Genomic DNA, 13,267 nt, shown 5'->3' on the forward strand with positions numbered 1-13,267 from the left:
GAAACCTTATAATTACATTTAGGTAACCGCTTTAATCAAAGCTTAACATTATCCCCAATAAATCCTACTGGGAAGAAAATTCTATAAATTACCCAAATAATCCCAAGCAACATTTATAGTTTCCCTCAACCCCCACTAAGAATCATTTGCTTCAAGAAGAAATCCTTAGGGAATGCCTATATATTCAAAATGAAAGTGTATTTACTTTTTCTATTATATCATACATATCCATTATAAAATATCTGAAAGATTCAAGGAGAAAACTCTTCATCCTGTTTTATTCTAGCCTTTTTTTGTGCATTTTCATGTGTATGAAATCGTACTGTATATTCAACTCTGTATTTTCACTGACTTCAAAACATTTACTTACATTTTGTTTTAAATGGAAATTGGCTATCTATGAAACAGCACTCTGACTCCTCTGTAAAGTCCCTAGGAAGCCACAGGAAAAACACAAAACTTGAAACTCAAACTGGTAGATAACCTATTGCTCAAATGTGGAAGAATCAACTATAGGGAAGGACAATTCGATTGCTTATGACATAAGAAAGCACTGCATGACCCTTTATCTGAGATAGGATGTCTCAGGGATGTTATCTCTGTCAACCAGAAAAGTCAGGAACCAAGGGACCATCTTTTGCAGGGGTGCTGCACTTTGAGGTTACCACGGTGCACTCTCACAACCCCCTCCCCAGGATTCCACATTGATTCACAGCTTCAGACAACCACATAACAAGAAGTCCAATATTTAATGTCTCTAAGTAGGGTGTGAAAGATGTCAGCAAAAGCTAATAGAAGTGGATCTTCAGGAAACTGAAGATACTCCATCTGTTCAGAATTAGAGATTTAAGCAGTAGACTGATTTATTCTCAGAACAGAGAGGTAACAGAGAAATAGAACTAAACTCAGATCTATGTGCAAAACTGAACTAATAACCTAATTATGGAAGAAGAGAGAATTTGACCATTGTAAAATGGAGTAGAGTCAGCTGGAATACACAAGTCCTAACTATTGTTATATAAATATTTATATATAAAAATTTATATTTATATATAAATATATAAAATATAAATATGTTTAGACATCACTGCCCAAGAGAAACTAAATTAAGTGGACTTGTTCAGGGAAATAACAGGGAATTGCAGTACTAAAGAAAGAACACCACCATGAAGAATTAAAACCCGATAGCCCTGAAAATTAGTTATTTCAGTCTCCTGAAGAAATTTTCAAAAAACTGGTGTCTTGAGTAGCATGACAGAAAACCTGAAATCAGTGAAACTAGAGCAGAAATCCTTAAGTAGAGAAGAGCCTATAAAATAAAAATAATGAAAAATGACTACAGGGAAATTTAAAATGGATCAAAGTGAAAGGCAACAGAAGCAGAATATCAAATACTGTAATGAATAAACTTGAAATGATCTTCAATGTATACAAAAAGGATAATGAGATGGAAGCAATGAAAAAATAGAGATAGGAAGTGCAAAGAATGGAGATCCAATGTAGGAATTAAAGGTGTTTCTAAGGAAGATAAAAGAATGTGGAATAGAATCAATGATCAAAGAAATTAAGACATTTTACCTGAACTAAACGTATATATGCTCACTAGATTTTAGGCAAAACCAATATAAAAAGCATGCTTAGGAACAGCTTAGGGAAAAGAACAATTGAAAGCATGCAGAAAGAAAAATTCTGGTTATCTACAAAGCCAGTGAAAAGAGAATGGATAAAGAACTTAAAAAGTAAATGTCAAAAGATGGTGGAACGACACCTTCAGAATTGTGAGATTAAAAAACCCATTATCACCTATGGTATTTTTTTAATCAACTAAATTGTCATTGTCTAAATTGTGCAGGTAACAGATTAGATAAGAAAACAGGAAACATCATACATTGTTCCTTTTTTTTTATGTTCAGTTAGCCACCATGTAGTACATCACTAGTTTTTGATGTAGTGTTCAATGATTCATTAGTTGCATATAACACCCAGTGCTCATCACGTTCTTTTTTTTTTAATTTTTTTTTTTTTTATTCATGTGACACAGAGATAGAGAGGCAATATGAGCAGGGGAGAGAGGCAGAGGGAGAGGGAGAAGCAAACTCCTCACTGAGCCAGGAGCCTGATATGGAGCTCAGTCCCAGGAGCGAGATCATGCCCTGAGCTGAAGGCAGACACTTAACCATCTGAGCCACCCAGGCGCCCCTACATGTTCCTTTCTTAAAGAGAGCTCAAGAATGTGGAAATTACGGCCTAAAACTGGTAATGAGCACTAACATCAGTTAAACAGAGTAACTGTTAATTTGTTTACAAAATGTCCAAAATTTTATTTTTTTATTTTTATTTTTTTTAAAGATTTTATTTATTTATTTGAGAGAGAGAGAATGAGAGATACAGAGCACAAGAAGGAAGAGGGTCAGAGGGAGAAGCAGACTCCCCGCTGGGCAGGGAGGCCGACGCAGGACTCGATCCCTGGACTCCAGGATCATGACCCGAGCCGAAGTCAGTCGCTTAACCAACTGAGCCACCCAGGCGCCCTGTCCAAAATTTTAAATAGCTGTGCAAAAAAAATATTTAATATACAAATGCTGAGTATAAAAGCAGATTATATATAAATGCCTGAGAGGGAGACTATGACTGTCAGACAAAATACACGAGTTTAGACTTCAGATCTACAATGAATATTTTTTTAATATAAGTATATCCCAAATATTGAACGGGACTTACACTAAGAAATTATTTGCTTATATGAAATTCAAATTTAATTAGGCATCCTGTGTTTTTATTTGGAAATCCGGCAACCCTATGGGGGTAAGAACAGCAAAGGAAAATGTGCTACATTTCTGATCTTAAATAGCAGGGACTCTACATCTTCTTTAACAATTGAAGAAATAAAGGTATAAAAAATATTTTTTTACAAAGTTAGAAATTGCAACTAATAGAACTAAAGCACATATGCCTTTCAAAACAGGAGAAAATAAAAATAAAGACTATTTAGTCCCTATTAGCAAAAGACAAAAGAATTAAAGCAAAATGATATTAATCAGTAATGATTGATTGCTCAATATTAATTTACTGATTAATTTTATTGATATAAAAGAAAAGGCAAAAAAATAGGCGAAGGTTTATTATACAAACAAGGGAGTGCCTACAATGTTTTTAAAAGTTAATAAAAATTAACTAAACACATAAGGTTTACTCATAAAAACCAGTAGTTTCCTAAATTCTTGCTATAATCAGAAAATATAATGGGTAGAAAAATGTATGGTTTATAATAACAAATTTCTAAAAAAGAACAAGTAAAAATATAGATGAAAATAAAAAATGAAAATAAAAGAGGACTTGCATAGAGAAGTCTTACAAGTTTTTTTAGAGGAAATGTTCCTAAGTTAATCTATAGATTTCAAATTTCATCAAAACTCCAATGAGATTTGAAATTTAAAAAAAAATCTAAAGTCTTTTAAGAAAAACAGACATTGGAGAAGAGCAAAGATAATTTGTAAGATCAATGAGATTGCCCTAAAATAAAAAGTAAATGATATACTGAAATTAATGGAGAACTTGATTGTACATTTGAAAAACATGTTCAAAATGCTCGGTAAATCACTTAGAAACAGACCAGCAGATGGATAACATGTAATAACATTTTTAGTATATATGCATATATACTTTACATATTAAAAAGATCTATGAATAGGAAAAGGATTATTCAGTAAATGGTGCTAAGAAAATGATTTAACTCTTTGGTGAAAAACAAAATTGGGCTTTCATGACATACATCGTATATATATTGTTCTAGTATCTATTAATTAAAGCACAGGTTTTCAGGCAGACTTCCATGAATCTCCATGTGGTTTCATGAAGGCTGGTGTGTCAGAAATGAACTACAAATTTAACCCCATTTTTATCTGATTCATATTCAAGATTAGCATAAGATTTCTTTCTAAAGAAGGTTGTTCTGCTTTAACATAAATATTTAAATTCACCAAAGTGGGTTTTTATATGGTTGAAAACATACATACACATATGCATTTTTTGAAAATTAGATAAAAAGGAAGAACTCAGAAAAAATACCTAAGAATTTGGCCACATAAAATTTTCTAAACTGTAGGTGAAAAACATGGAAATCAGACAATAGGAAAAATATGTCATGATTATGACAGTTAAGAACTTTTATAAATTAATAAGGAAGATGGACATCTAAAAATTGGCAAAGGACATCACCAGATTAAAGCAATAAAATACCACTTCTATTAATTATAATAGCTATTTTCAGTGAGAGTACAGAGTGATCGACACGTATACACTACTTACAATGAGGATATATTGATAGACTCTGGAAAGCTATTTGGCTAATCATAAGCCTTAAAATTGTTCATATTTCTGACTGATTTCATGTCTAGGCATATATTTTTTGGAAATAGCTTACACATTATTAGAGCAATTCTATTTCCAAAGAACAAAGACCCACTTAAGTTATGTAATTCAAAAATAGAGCTATATAACATTCATGTTTTAAAATCTCCCAGAAAAAATCCAAGGACAGAAACTTTCATATGGGAACTTGCTCTAGAAAGCCATTAGACAAAGCCACTCTCAAAAACTTGTTTCTCTTTCAGTAGCCTCTCCTCTCTACATACTGACCTCCTGTTTACTTACTCTGCAGGTCTGGAATTGCCACCACATCCATGAATATATGTTTTTAAATTCTATTGCCTACCACTGATTTGTAACTTCCTTCTGGGTCTCTATTCACATTTCTGAGTGGGGGGAGATGATTGGCTCAATTTTCATTACTACCTCTACACAAGCCTTAGAGGCCAGGCTAAACCACAGGCTACTGGGAAGCCTTTGGATTGGCTAGCTTTGTATCAAATGTTCACTCTGGTCCCTTCAGACATGCCCAGGGATGGGATAATAAGGCATATAACATGGCCCTTGAGGGCTCATGTTCCAAGAGATTTCCCCAGAAAGTGGCAGGTTTAAGCCTTCTGAACTACATTAGAACACACAAAGATAAATAAATGTTCAAGATATTTATTGCAGTATTTTTTATGCTGCACTCCCCACCCCCAAATAGGGGAAAGGTCCTATATGTGTAATGTTATGCAGTCATTCAAACTTGTATTTTCCAAGAATATTGTAATGATAATATACTTATGGTGTTAATTGAAAACAAGATATAGAACTGTATATGGGTAAGATTCTATTTATAATATATATATATTTATATAGATATTCCCACGGGGAAAAGTTGGAGATTATATATATATGCATATATATATATATACACAAAAAAATGTTACTAGTCGATCTATTTGATAGGATGGGTTGTGGCTATCTTTATGTTCTTCATACTTTCCTGTATTTTTCATATTTTTATTGGTGTTTTATTTTCATAAATAAAATCACATTTTTACATACAACTTATTTAAAATGCTAATGATTACATGATATTCCATTGTGTTACTGTACCATAATGCTTACTTATTTCTATATTATCAGGGATTCAGACTTTTCATTTTTATATCAAGAATTTAACTGCCATGTCATCGTGTATGAAGTTTCCGATTATTTTTGTCAACTTTTATAATTTTCTACATTCAATTATTGGATTGAAATATAGGTCACAGAAGTGTAATTTGTGCAAAGAAATGAAATCATGAAAATAAATGATGTAGACGACTGGCTACAAGTAGCCTGACACTGATGGCATATGAAGTGTGAAATTGGAAGGAGAGGTTAGAGGATGGCCCGATCATGAAGGACTTCCTGAGTCAAGTTAAAAAAATTTGTTAGTCATGAAGAAACAAAAAATCTTAAAGGAGGGTGCGATACTATCGTTTTGGAAAGATGACTTTAACAACAGTGTGGAGATTGGGTATGTTGTAGAGAGAGGGGAAGAGAATGAGCAAGAATGGAGGCCACAAGACCATTTAGTACACCACTAGGTGGTGTCATTGAGTTTTGACAGTAGGAGATAGTTGCCTTTTTTAATTGTTCGTTTTACTTTTCCCTTGTGTGCTCACCAGCGTAAATTTGGAAAACGTACTAAAAAATGAGGTTAAGTGAACTCTACCTCTGAAAGTAATAATACACTATATGTTAATTAACTGAACTTAAATAAAAAAATAAGGTTAAAGATAGCCTGAAAATCCACTGAAGGGTCTTAAGAGACATGATTTAACTTTAAATTTTAACAGGATCACTCTGAAGGCTGTGAAGAATTGACCAAAGGTAGGGGCTAGAGGCAAAGCAAGGATTCCACTTAGGAGGTATTGCAGTAATGCCTACAAGAAATAAGGTGTTAACCTAGTGTTAACAGGGGAGGTGAGAGAAATAATCAAATTTTGGATAGATTTTGAGTATGATGAATATATCAGAAGGTAGTTCTAAAATTGGGCTTTGGATAGCATTTTAATATGTAAAAAGAAGACCAAAATAGTTCACAGACAGGAGGAACTGCTTGTAAAAAATTGTAGTTAAGCAAATAGGGTTTTAGGAAGAGTGAAATTATTGTCTAGATTAATGATTTCATTTTGGAGTTTGAGCTACTCCTACAGATGTAGGGTTTTTTAAATATGGATAATATGAAGTTCAAATTGTGCCAAAGGACTAGTCCAGCCCAACCTTAGGTAGGAGTTAGGGTGTGATTCCAATCTTAGTCCGAATAAACTGAAATAACCTGGGGGGAAGGCAGTTGGGTATTTCAAGCAGACTGAGCAAAATATGTAGTCTTAGGAATAAGTATAGCCTGATGGTTAAGAGCTAGGTTGCCTGAGCTCACATCAGTTACTATGAAAAGAAGGTATATTTCCACCTAATGTCAAATTAATAATCACTGGGTCAGTGTGAACTAGGAGTAAGGCAGACTGTCATCAGGCCAACTATCAAGAGTCAGGCAAATCTGCCAGAAATGCCTACCAAATTAGATCTTAATACCTATTGAGTATAGTATTAGGCTTAGGCGATCCACTCCAAAAGGTAAAGTAACACTAGCGTGTGTTTTTGTTCATCTTCGCAGGTTCCAGAACTTATAATACGGATTGCTATGAGTCATTTGTACAGGTGTCTTTTACTAAACATTACCGTTAACTGTCAAATGAATTCTAACTTTAACATTTTTTTGAAAAAATTCCTGGTGAACAGTAAAAAGCACTGTGGCTCAAAGATCTAAAAGACCAAGTTTAACCTAGGGTCTGACTTTTCTCGATGGCATGGTATTGGGACAATCATTTGACTTCTCGGAGTTTAAGCACACTCTGCGAAATCATAACAGTTTAATGTCATTTTAATTTCACAGTCACTTCAAGAAAGGTCCTGGTAAGCGCACGCTATAGTCAAGAGAAATCGTGGCTCAAAAGGGTTCGCGGTTAGCCCGAACACACCAAGTGGAGAGGCCCAGCCGGCAGGAAACCACTAAGTCTTCAGACACCATATGGCAACGGCTTTTATGGCACTGGAGACTAGAGGTTTCGGTACACTTCCAATAACAAGTGCAAGAGAAGAGAAGCCCAAAAGTCAGAACGGTTACCCGGTTTTCCCGGGAAACCTTGTCAATTCCAGGACCGCAGAGTGGAGACGAAGGTAGAGGTGGTAAACCGACCCAGGCAGCTGAACCCCATCGCGCTTGCGCAGGAGGACGGACGCAGCCGCAGACCACCACGCAGGCTCCGAGACATCCCACTTCCGGTTTTCCTGTCCCGCCCAGGCCCCACGGGGGCGGTGTCTTCCGGCCGGGATAAAAACTTTTTTTTTTAAAGATTTTATTTATTTATTTGAGAGAGAGAGTGAGAGAGAGCACGAGAGGGGAGAGGGAAGAGGGAAGAGGGTAAGAGGGAGAAGCAGACCCCCCGCTGAGCGGGGAGCCCAATGTGGGACTCGATCCCGGGACTCCAAGATCATGGCCTGAGCTGAAGGCAGTCGCTTAACCCACTGAGCCACCCAGGCGCCCCTGGCTGGGATAAAAACCCTAAGGCTACCTTGGCTTGAGAGTCCTTTAAGGATGTTGAATACTATCGCTGTGGTGGGCTCACCATTCGAACCTTCCAGCCTGCCCTGACCTCTCACACTAGAGGCGCTTCCAGGGCAAGCAGAGATTTAGGCTTGATTTGTTTTTGTTGATAGGATGAAGCTAGGAATTGTAGAATTGCACTTACCGTAAATTCTTGCAGCTCTTGGGACTGCCTACAGTGAGCTCAAACCACTAGGGGCTGAGCCAGGCGGATTTTATTCTGGAAATGACGGGAGGAGTTTGGAATCCAATTCCTTAAGGATGTGGGAGTTCGGATCACTTTATAGTGTCTCTCCTAGAGAAGTGGTCTCATAAGACTGCAAAGGGGACTGTCCTTACACTCTGGCCCCTCTCCCTCTTACACATTTTCATTCAGAAGTCAAACCCACTGAGATGTTACCATTTTGCCTCAATGAAGATGTAAAGGAAAATTCTGTAACTAATACGATTTTACTCACTTGCTAGACTGGTACATTGTTAATGTCTATGACAACTGTGGATCTTTTTTTTTTAAATAGCCTAGTTCAGCCATTACAACATCAAAATGAAGTAATGGGGGCAAGAATAAACAACTTGGATATCAAGGAGTACCTGGAGAAGATTGATAGAGCAGAACTGGTATTCGTAAATTACTAAATTCAAAGCTCACACCTATAAAGATGATAGCAAATAGAGCCCCGTCAGGGGCCACTAATCATAATTCCATCCTAATTCAGTGTGAACAACAAAGTATTTTTTTTATTCAAAGAAATACACAAATTTGTGGGTGCCTGTGTTGGTTAAGGGACTGCCTTCGGCTCAGGTCATAATCCTGGAGTCCCAGGATGGAGTCCCACATCAGGCTCCCTGCTCAGGGGGGAGTCTGCTTCTCCCTCTGACCCTACCCCCTCTCATGTGCTCTCTCTCTCTCTCTCAAATAAATAAAATCTTAATATATACAAATTTGAAAAAAGTACTGATGTTATAGTGGTGGGATCATTAGTATTCATTTAAAAATGTCTTTGGGGAGGGGCACCTGGCTGGCTCAGTTGGTTAAGCATGAGATTCTTGATTTTGGCTCAGGTCATGATCTCAGGGTCCTGAGATCAAGTCCCTCATAGGTTTCCACACTCTGCATGCAATCGGCTTGGGATTCTCTCTCTCCCTCTGCCTCTGTGCCTCACCCCTGCTCACGCACAAAGTAAATAATATCTTTAAAAAAGATGTCTTTGGTTACGTCGTTTTACACTGAGATGTAAAAAATAAGTGGTCAGGTCTATTTCCTACTCACATTCAATACTATTTGTTGCCAGCCAGTATGCTTCTTACAGACTAATTGTCCCCCCAAGTCATAGTAAGTAGTTAGGGAATACAATCCAATAAATAATTGTAATAGAATTCCCTTAAGTGCTGTAAACGTATAAGTATGTGGAATTTAGTACAAAGATTTTGTCTTTGGTTGTCAGAGGTGGCTTTCTAGAGAAAGAAATCTAGTTAAACTTGAAGGAGTGAAAATTAGCTAGATGAAGAGGAGGTCTCCATGAATAGGAAATATATGGAAAACCCTAGAGCTAAGCACATGCGGTGGATGGGAAGCTGGAAGCTGCTGCATGGCTGACACATGGAGTACAAAGGGTGTGGTGCAAGAGAACATTAGAATATGAAAGCCAAGGTAAGTCGTTTCAGAGTTTAGATTTCACCTAAAGGTTCACGGGGAGTATTTGAAAGGTTTAAGCATTTGTGTGCAATAATCAAAATTTGTATTTCAAAAAGATCCTCTACTGGCATTTTACAGAATTTCAAGGCACAGACGCTAGTTGAAGTAATGTGAGAGAAAGGATAGTAACCAGAATATAAATATAGCACCAGTAGGGATATACGCAGAGAGATACAAGGAAGAGTGAAGATTTGGTGAGCATATTAACTAAGGGTAGAGGGCAACCTGTGGTACAAAAGAAAACAACAAAACCAGGAGCTTCCACATGACTGAAGTTTCTTTCTCTCTAACCATCTGGAGGTAGATGGGTGGCCCAGGATTCCATTCCTAATACTGGCTTCCACCTGTAGTCCACTGCAGTTACAACAGTTTTCACAGTTCTCCAGCCAGCAGGGAGAGGGAAAGGTGTCAGGAGAATAGAATGATACCTAGCTGCTTGAAGGGCAAGACTTGGAAGTGACATACATCACTTCTGTTCACATCCCATCGACCAGGACTTACTAACAAGAGAGAAATTTAAAGTTGGGTGGCTATGTGGCCAGCTAAACTTCTGGAACAATGAAAATGAATAAATATAATATATAACTAGCAGAATGCCTTAGTAATTCATGGGATATGGCGTATGGGCACAGAGACAGGGGGCAGGTTTTTGAGAGTAGACAGTGGGCCATTCCCTCCACTGAGGCTGAATGGCAAAGATCTTCCTATTTGTGCCTTCTTCAGTTTCTTTTATCAATGTCTGATAGTTTTCAATGTACAGATCCTTCATCTCCTTGGTTAAATTTATCCATAGGTATGCAGTTTTAACTGCATAAAAAGAATAAAATACCTATGGATAAACTTAACAAGAAGGCACAAATAAGGAAGATCTTCCATGCTCATGGCTTAGAAGAATACTGTTAAAATGTCCACATTACCCAAAGAATCTACAGATTCAGTGCAATCCCTATCAAAATCCCAATGGCATTTTTCACAGAAAAAAAAAAAAATCCTAAAATTTGTATGGAACCACAAAAGACCCTGAACAGTCAAAGCAATCTTGAGAAAGAAGAACAAAGCTGGAGGTATCACACTTCCTGACTTCAAACTATATTACAAAGCTATAGTAACCAAAACAGTATGGTATGGGCATAAACACAGACACACAGATCAATGGAAGAGAACAGAGTGCCCAGAAATAAACCCTCATATATATGTGGTCGATTAATTTGCTACAAAGGAGCCAAGAATATACAATGGGGAAAGGATAGTCCCTTCCATAAACAGTGTTGGGAAAACTGGACAGTCACATGCAAAAAAGGATGAAAATGGACCACTCTTATACCGTACACAAAAATTAAATAAAAAATAGATTAAAGACCTGAAACCATAGAACAAATGAACATAGAATAATTTTGCACATTAACTAATTGTAAGTGTTCACACTCCAGTATACCTTTTCTGTTTTTGAGTAAGATATGAGCTTTAACCAAAAGCCACCATCCTCATTCATTGGGAATCTCTCCAATATGAATATTTTGGGGCAGATTAAAGATAAATTTCTTGGCTCAGGATCTCAAAGGTAACTTACAGAAATAACTTATAGAACAAAGAGGAAACTAGTGCACAGAGTATTAAGACACTTTATTGACCTCTTAATGTTTGGAATAAATGACAGACCCAAGACTATGGCTGTCCCTTGGCCTAGATCCCAAAGAGTACTTTTAAAAATGCAGATTTGACGACTATATATAGAATCCACTTCCCACTGCAGTTGATAATCCTCCTCCAATTCTAGTCCCCACTCAGCACTAGGACGGCCAAGGATATTATCATGGAGTAATTTGCCACTCCTGTGGTCTCTGCCATTAATTCAGAAAGTTCAGTCCTTAGAAGTATTCCTATATTCTTGTGAGCTCCTGGTTTCTCATGACCTTCTTGTAAGGACTGAAAGTTTGAGTTTTATTAAATATCAATTCCAAGGGTATTGCTTGGCTCCTCCCTAATATCTACGTCAATAAATCATGTGAATATAAGGATGCTATAGGTCCCATTTATGAACTAGGAATGATGATGGCAATGGATATCAGAATAATGATAGGCAAAGACTTGTATGGTGATACATTTAACTCATTGTGGCTTGTGGCTTCATTTGGGAACATATTCCTACCCAATAACAGATTTCTCTCCAATATTAGTTCTGTCATATCGATTAAAGAAGAATCCCTGACCCATGTTTTCTTGCATTTACTCTATTCACAGGATTCCCTCTAGTATAAATTCATTGATGTAGTTAATCGTGGGTTTCTTCCTTTTACAGGACTTCTCTTGAGTATGAAGTTTTTGGTGTTTTTTAAGATTTGAACTCCTGTTGAAAGTTTTCTCACATTCCTTACATTTGAATGGTTTCTCTCCTGTATGAATCATTTGATGTCGAATAAGGGAAGAGCTTCGGCTGAAGGATTTTCCACAGTTAACACATTCGTAGGGATTATCTCCAGAATGAAGTCTTGAATTTTTATTACTGTCTTCAGTCTCACTGAAAGCTTTTCTACATTTATTGCCTTCACAGACCTTTGCTTCAGTATGAATTTTTTGATGCTTAGTAAGGTTTGTACGTCTGTTGAAGAATCTCCCACATTCACTACATTTATAAGGTTTCTCTCCTGTGTGAATGATCTGATGTCGAATGAGGGATGAACTCCGGCTGAAGGCTCTCCCACATTGATAGCATTCATAGGAATTCACTAAGGTATGACTTTCTGGGTGATGAATATCTACACTCAGGCTCAAGGCATTCCCACATTCATTATATTCTGAATATTGCTTACCTGAGTCTAAATTAAATTTGAAGTTAGTTTTAAACTTACCACATTTTGAGGACTCTTTTCTCATAGGAATTCCTTGCTGTATACCCAAAATTGAATTAACTGACTTAACATCTAAACTTTTCTTATTCTCACTACCTTCAAAGTTTCCCACCTCAGTGTTCACTGTCTTATGAACAAAAGCTTCTTCTGGCAAATTTGGGTCCCAGTGTTCCTGGTTCCTATATAACCAATCATTGCTCATCCAAGCATCTAAAGAAGGGGATCCGCTTTTGGTCGGTCTTGTCATAATCACTCCAGGAGGTGATTCTTTTCCAGAAATTCTCTGCTTTGGAACTGAATCTTGGTTTTCTGAAATTACCTCTCTGTCTAAAAAGAAATAAAAAATTCCATGAACTAGAAGAAGGGAAATTGTTTAATTAGGAAAGGGATGCTAAACCACATAAAGGAATATGCATATTTATAGGCCTTAAATACAGAATGGAAATGTGAGGTGAGATTAGAAAAAGGAGAATTATAGAAGAAATAAAAGAGATAAAAGTATTAAAAGGGAGGTTAGGAGATCATAAAATATGAGAGCTATTCAGGAATATTAGAGAGAATACATAGGGCTTGGGAAAATATCCAGCATATGAACTGGGATGGGTGGCATATCATAGTTCAAATTATTACTGGTTCGTAACTAGTCTGTGTAGGTTATACCCAACCTTCCTTTCTCTAGCATCTTGTCTTTGTCTCTGTTAACCTATGCTGTTC

At 36.7% G+C, this 13,267-nt stretch overlaps 1 protein-coding gene across 4 annotated transcripts in view; it reads right to left on the reverse strand.

The window, feature by feature from the left end:
* Positions 1-7,815: 7,815 nt before the first annotated feature.
* ZNF215 (zinc finger protein 215) overlaps positions 7,816-13,267 on the reverse strand; it is a 30,332-nt gene continuing 24,880 nt past the window's right edge. For 2 of the 4 annotated variants that reach the window (XM_025894474.2, XM_025894475.2), the window contains one exon: positions 7,816-12,880. In XM_025894474.2, coding sequence (XP_025750259.1) covers positions 11,940-12,880 — 941 coding nt within the window. In that variant the 3' untranslated portion in view covers positions 7,816-11,939. The remainder of the gene's footprint in view (positions 12,881-13,267) is intronic. The other 2 variants (XM_025894479.2, XM_025894477.2) reach the window with 1 other exon arrangement.

The sequence above is a fragment of the Callorhinus ursinus genome, unplaced genomic scaffold (assembly GCF_003265705.2).
Source record: "Callorhinus ursinus isolate GAN/ISIS: 27379988/994484 unplaced genomic scaffold, GSC_fseal_2.0 scaffold49, whole genome shotgun sequence".
NCBI classification, from domain to species: Eukaryota; Metazoa; Chordata; class Mammalia; order Carnivora; family Otariidae; genus Callorhinus; species Callorhinus ursinus.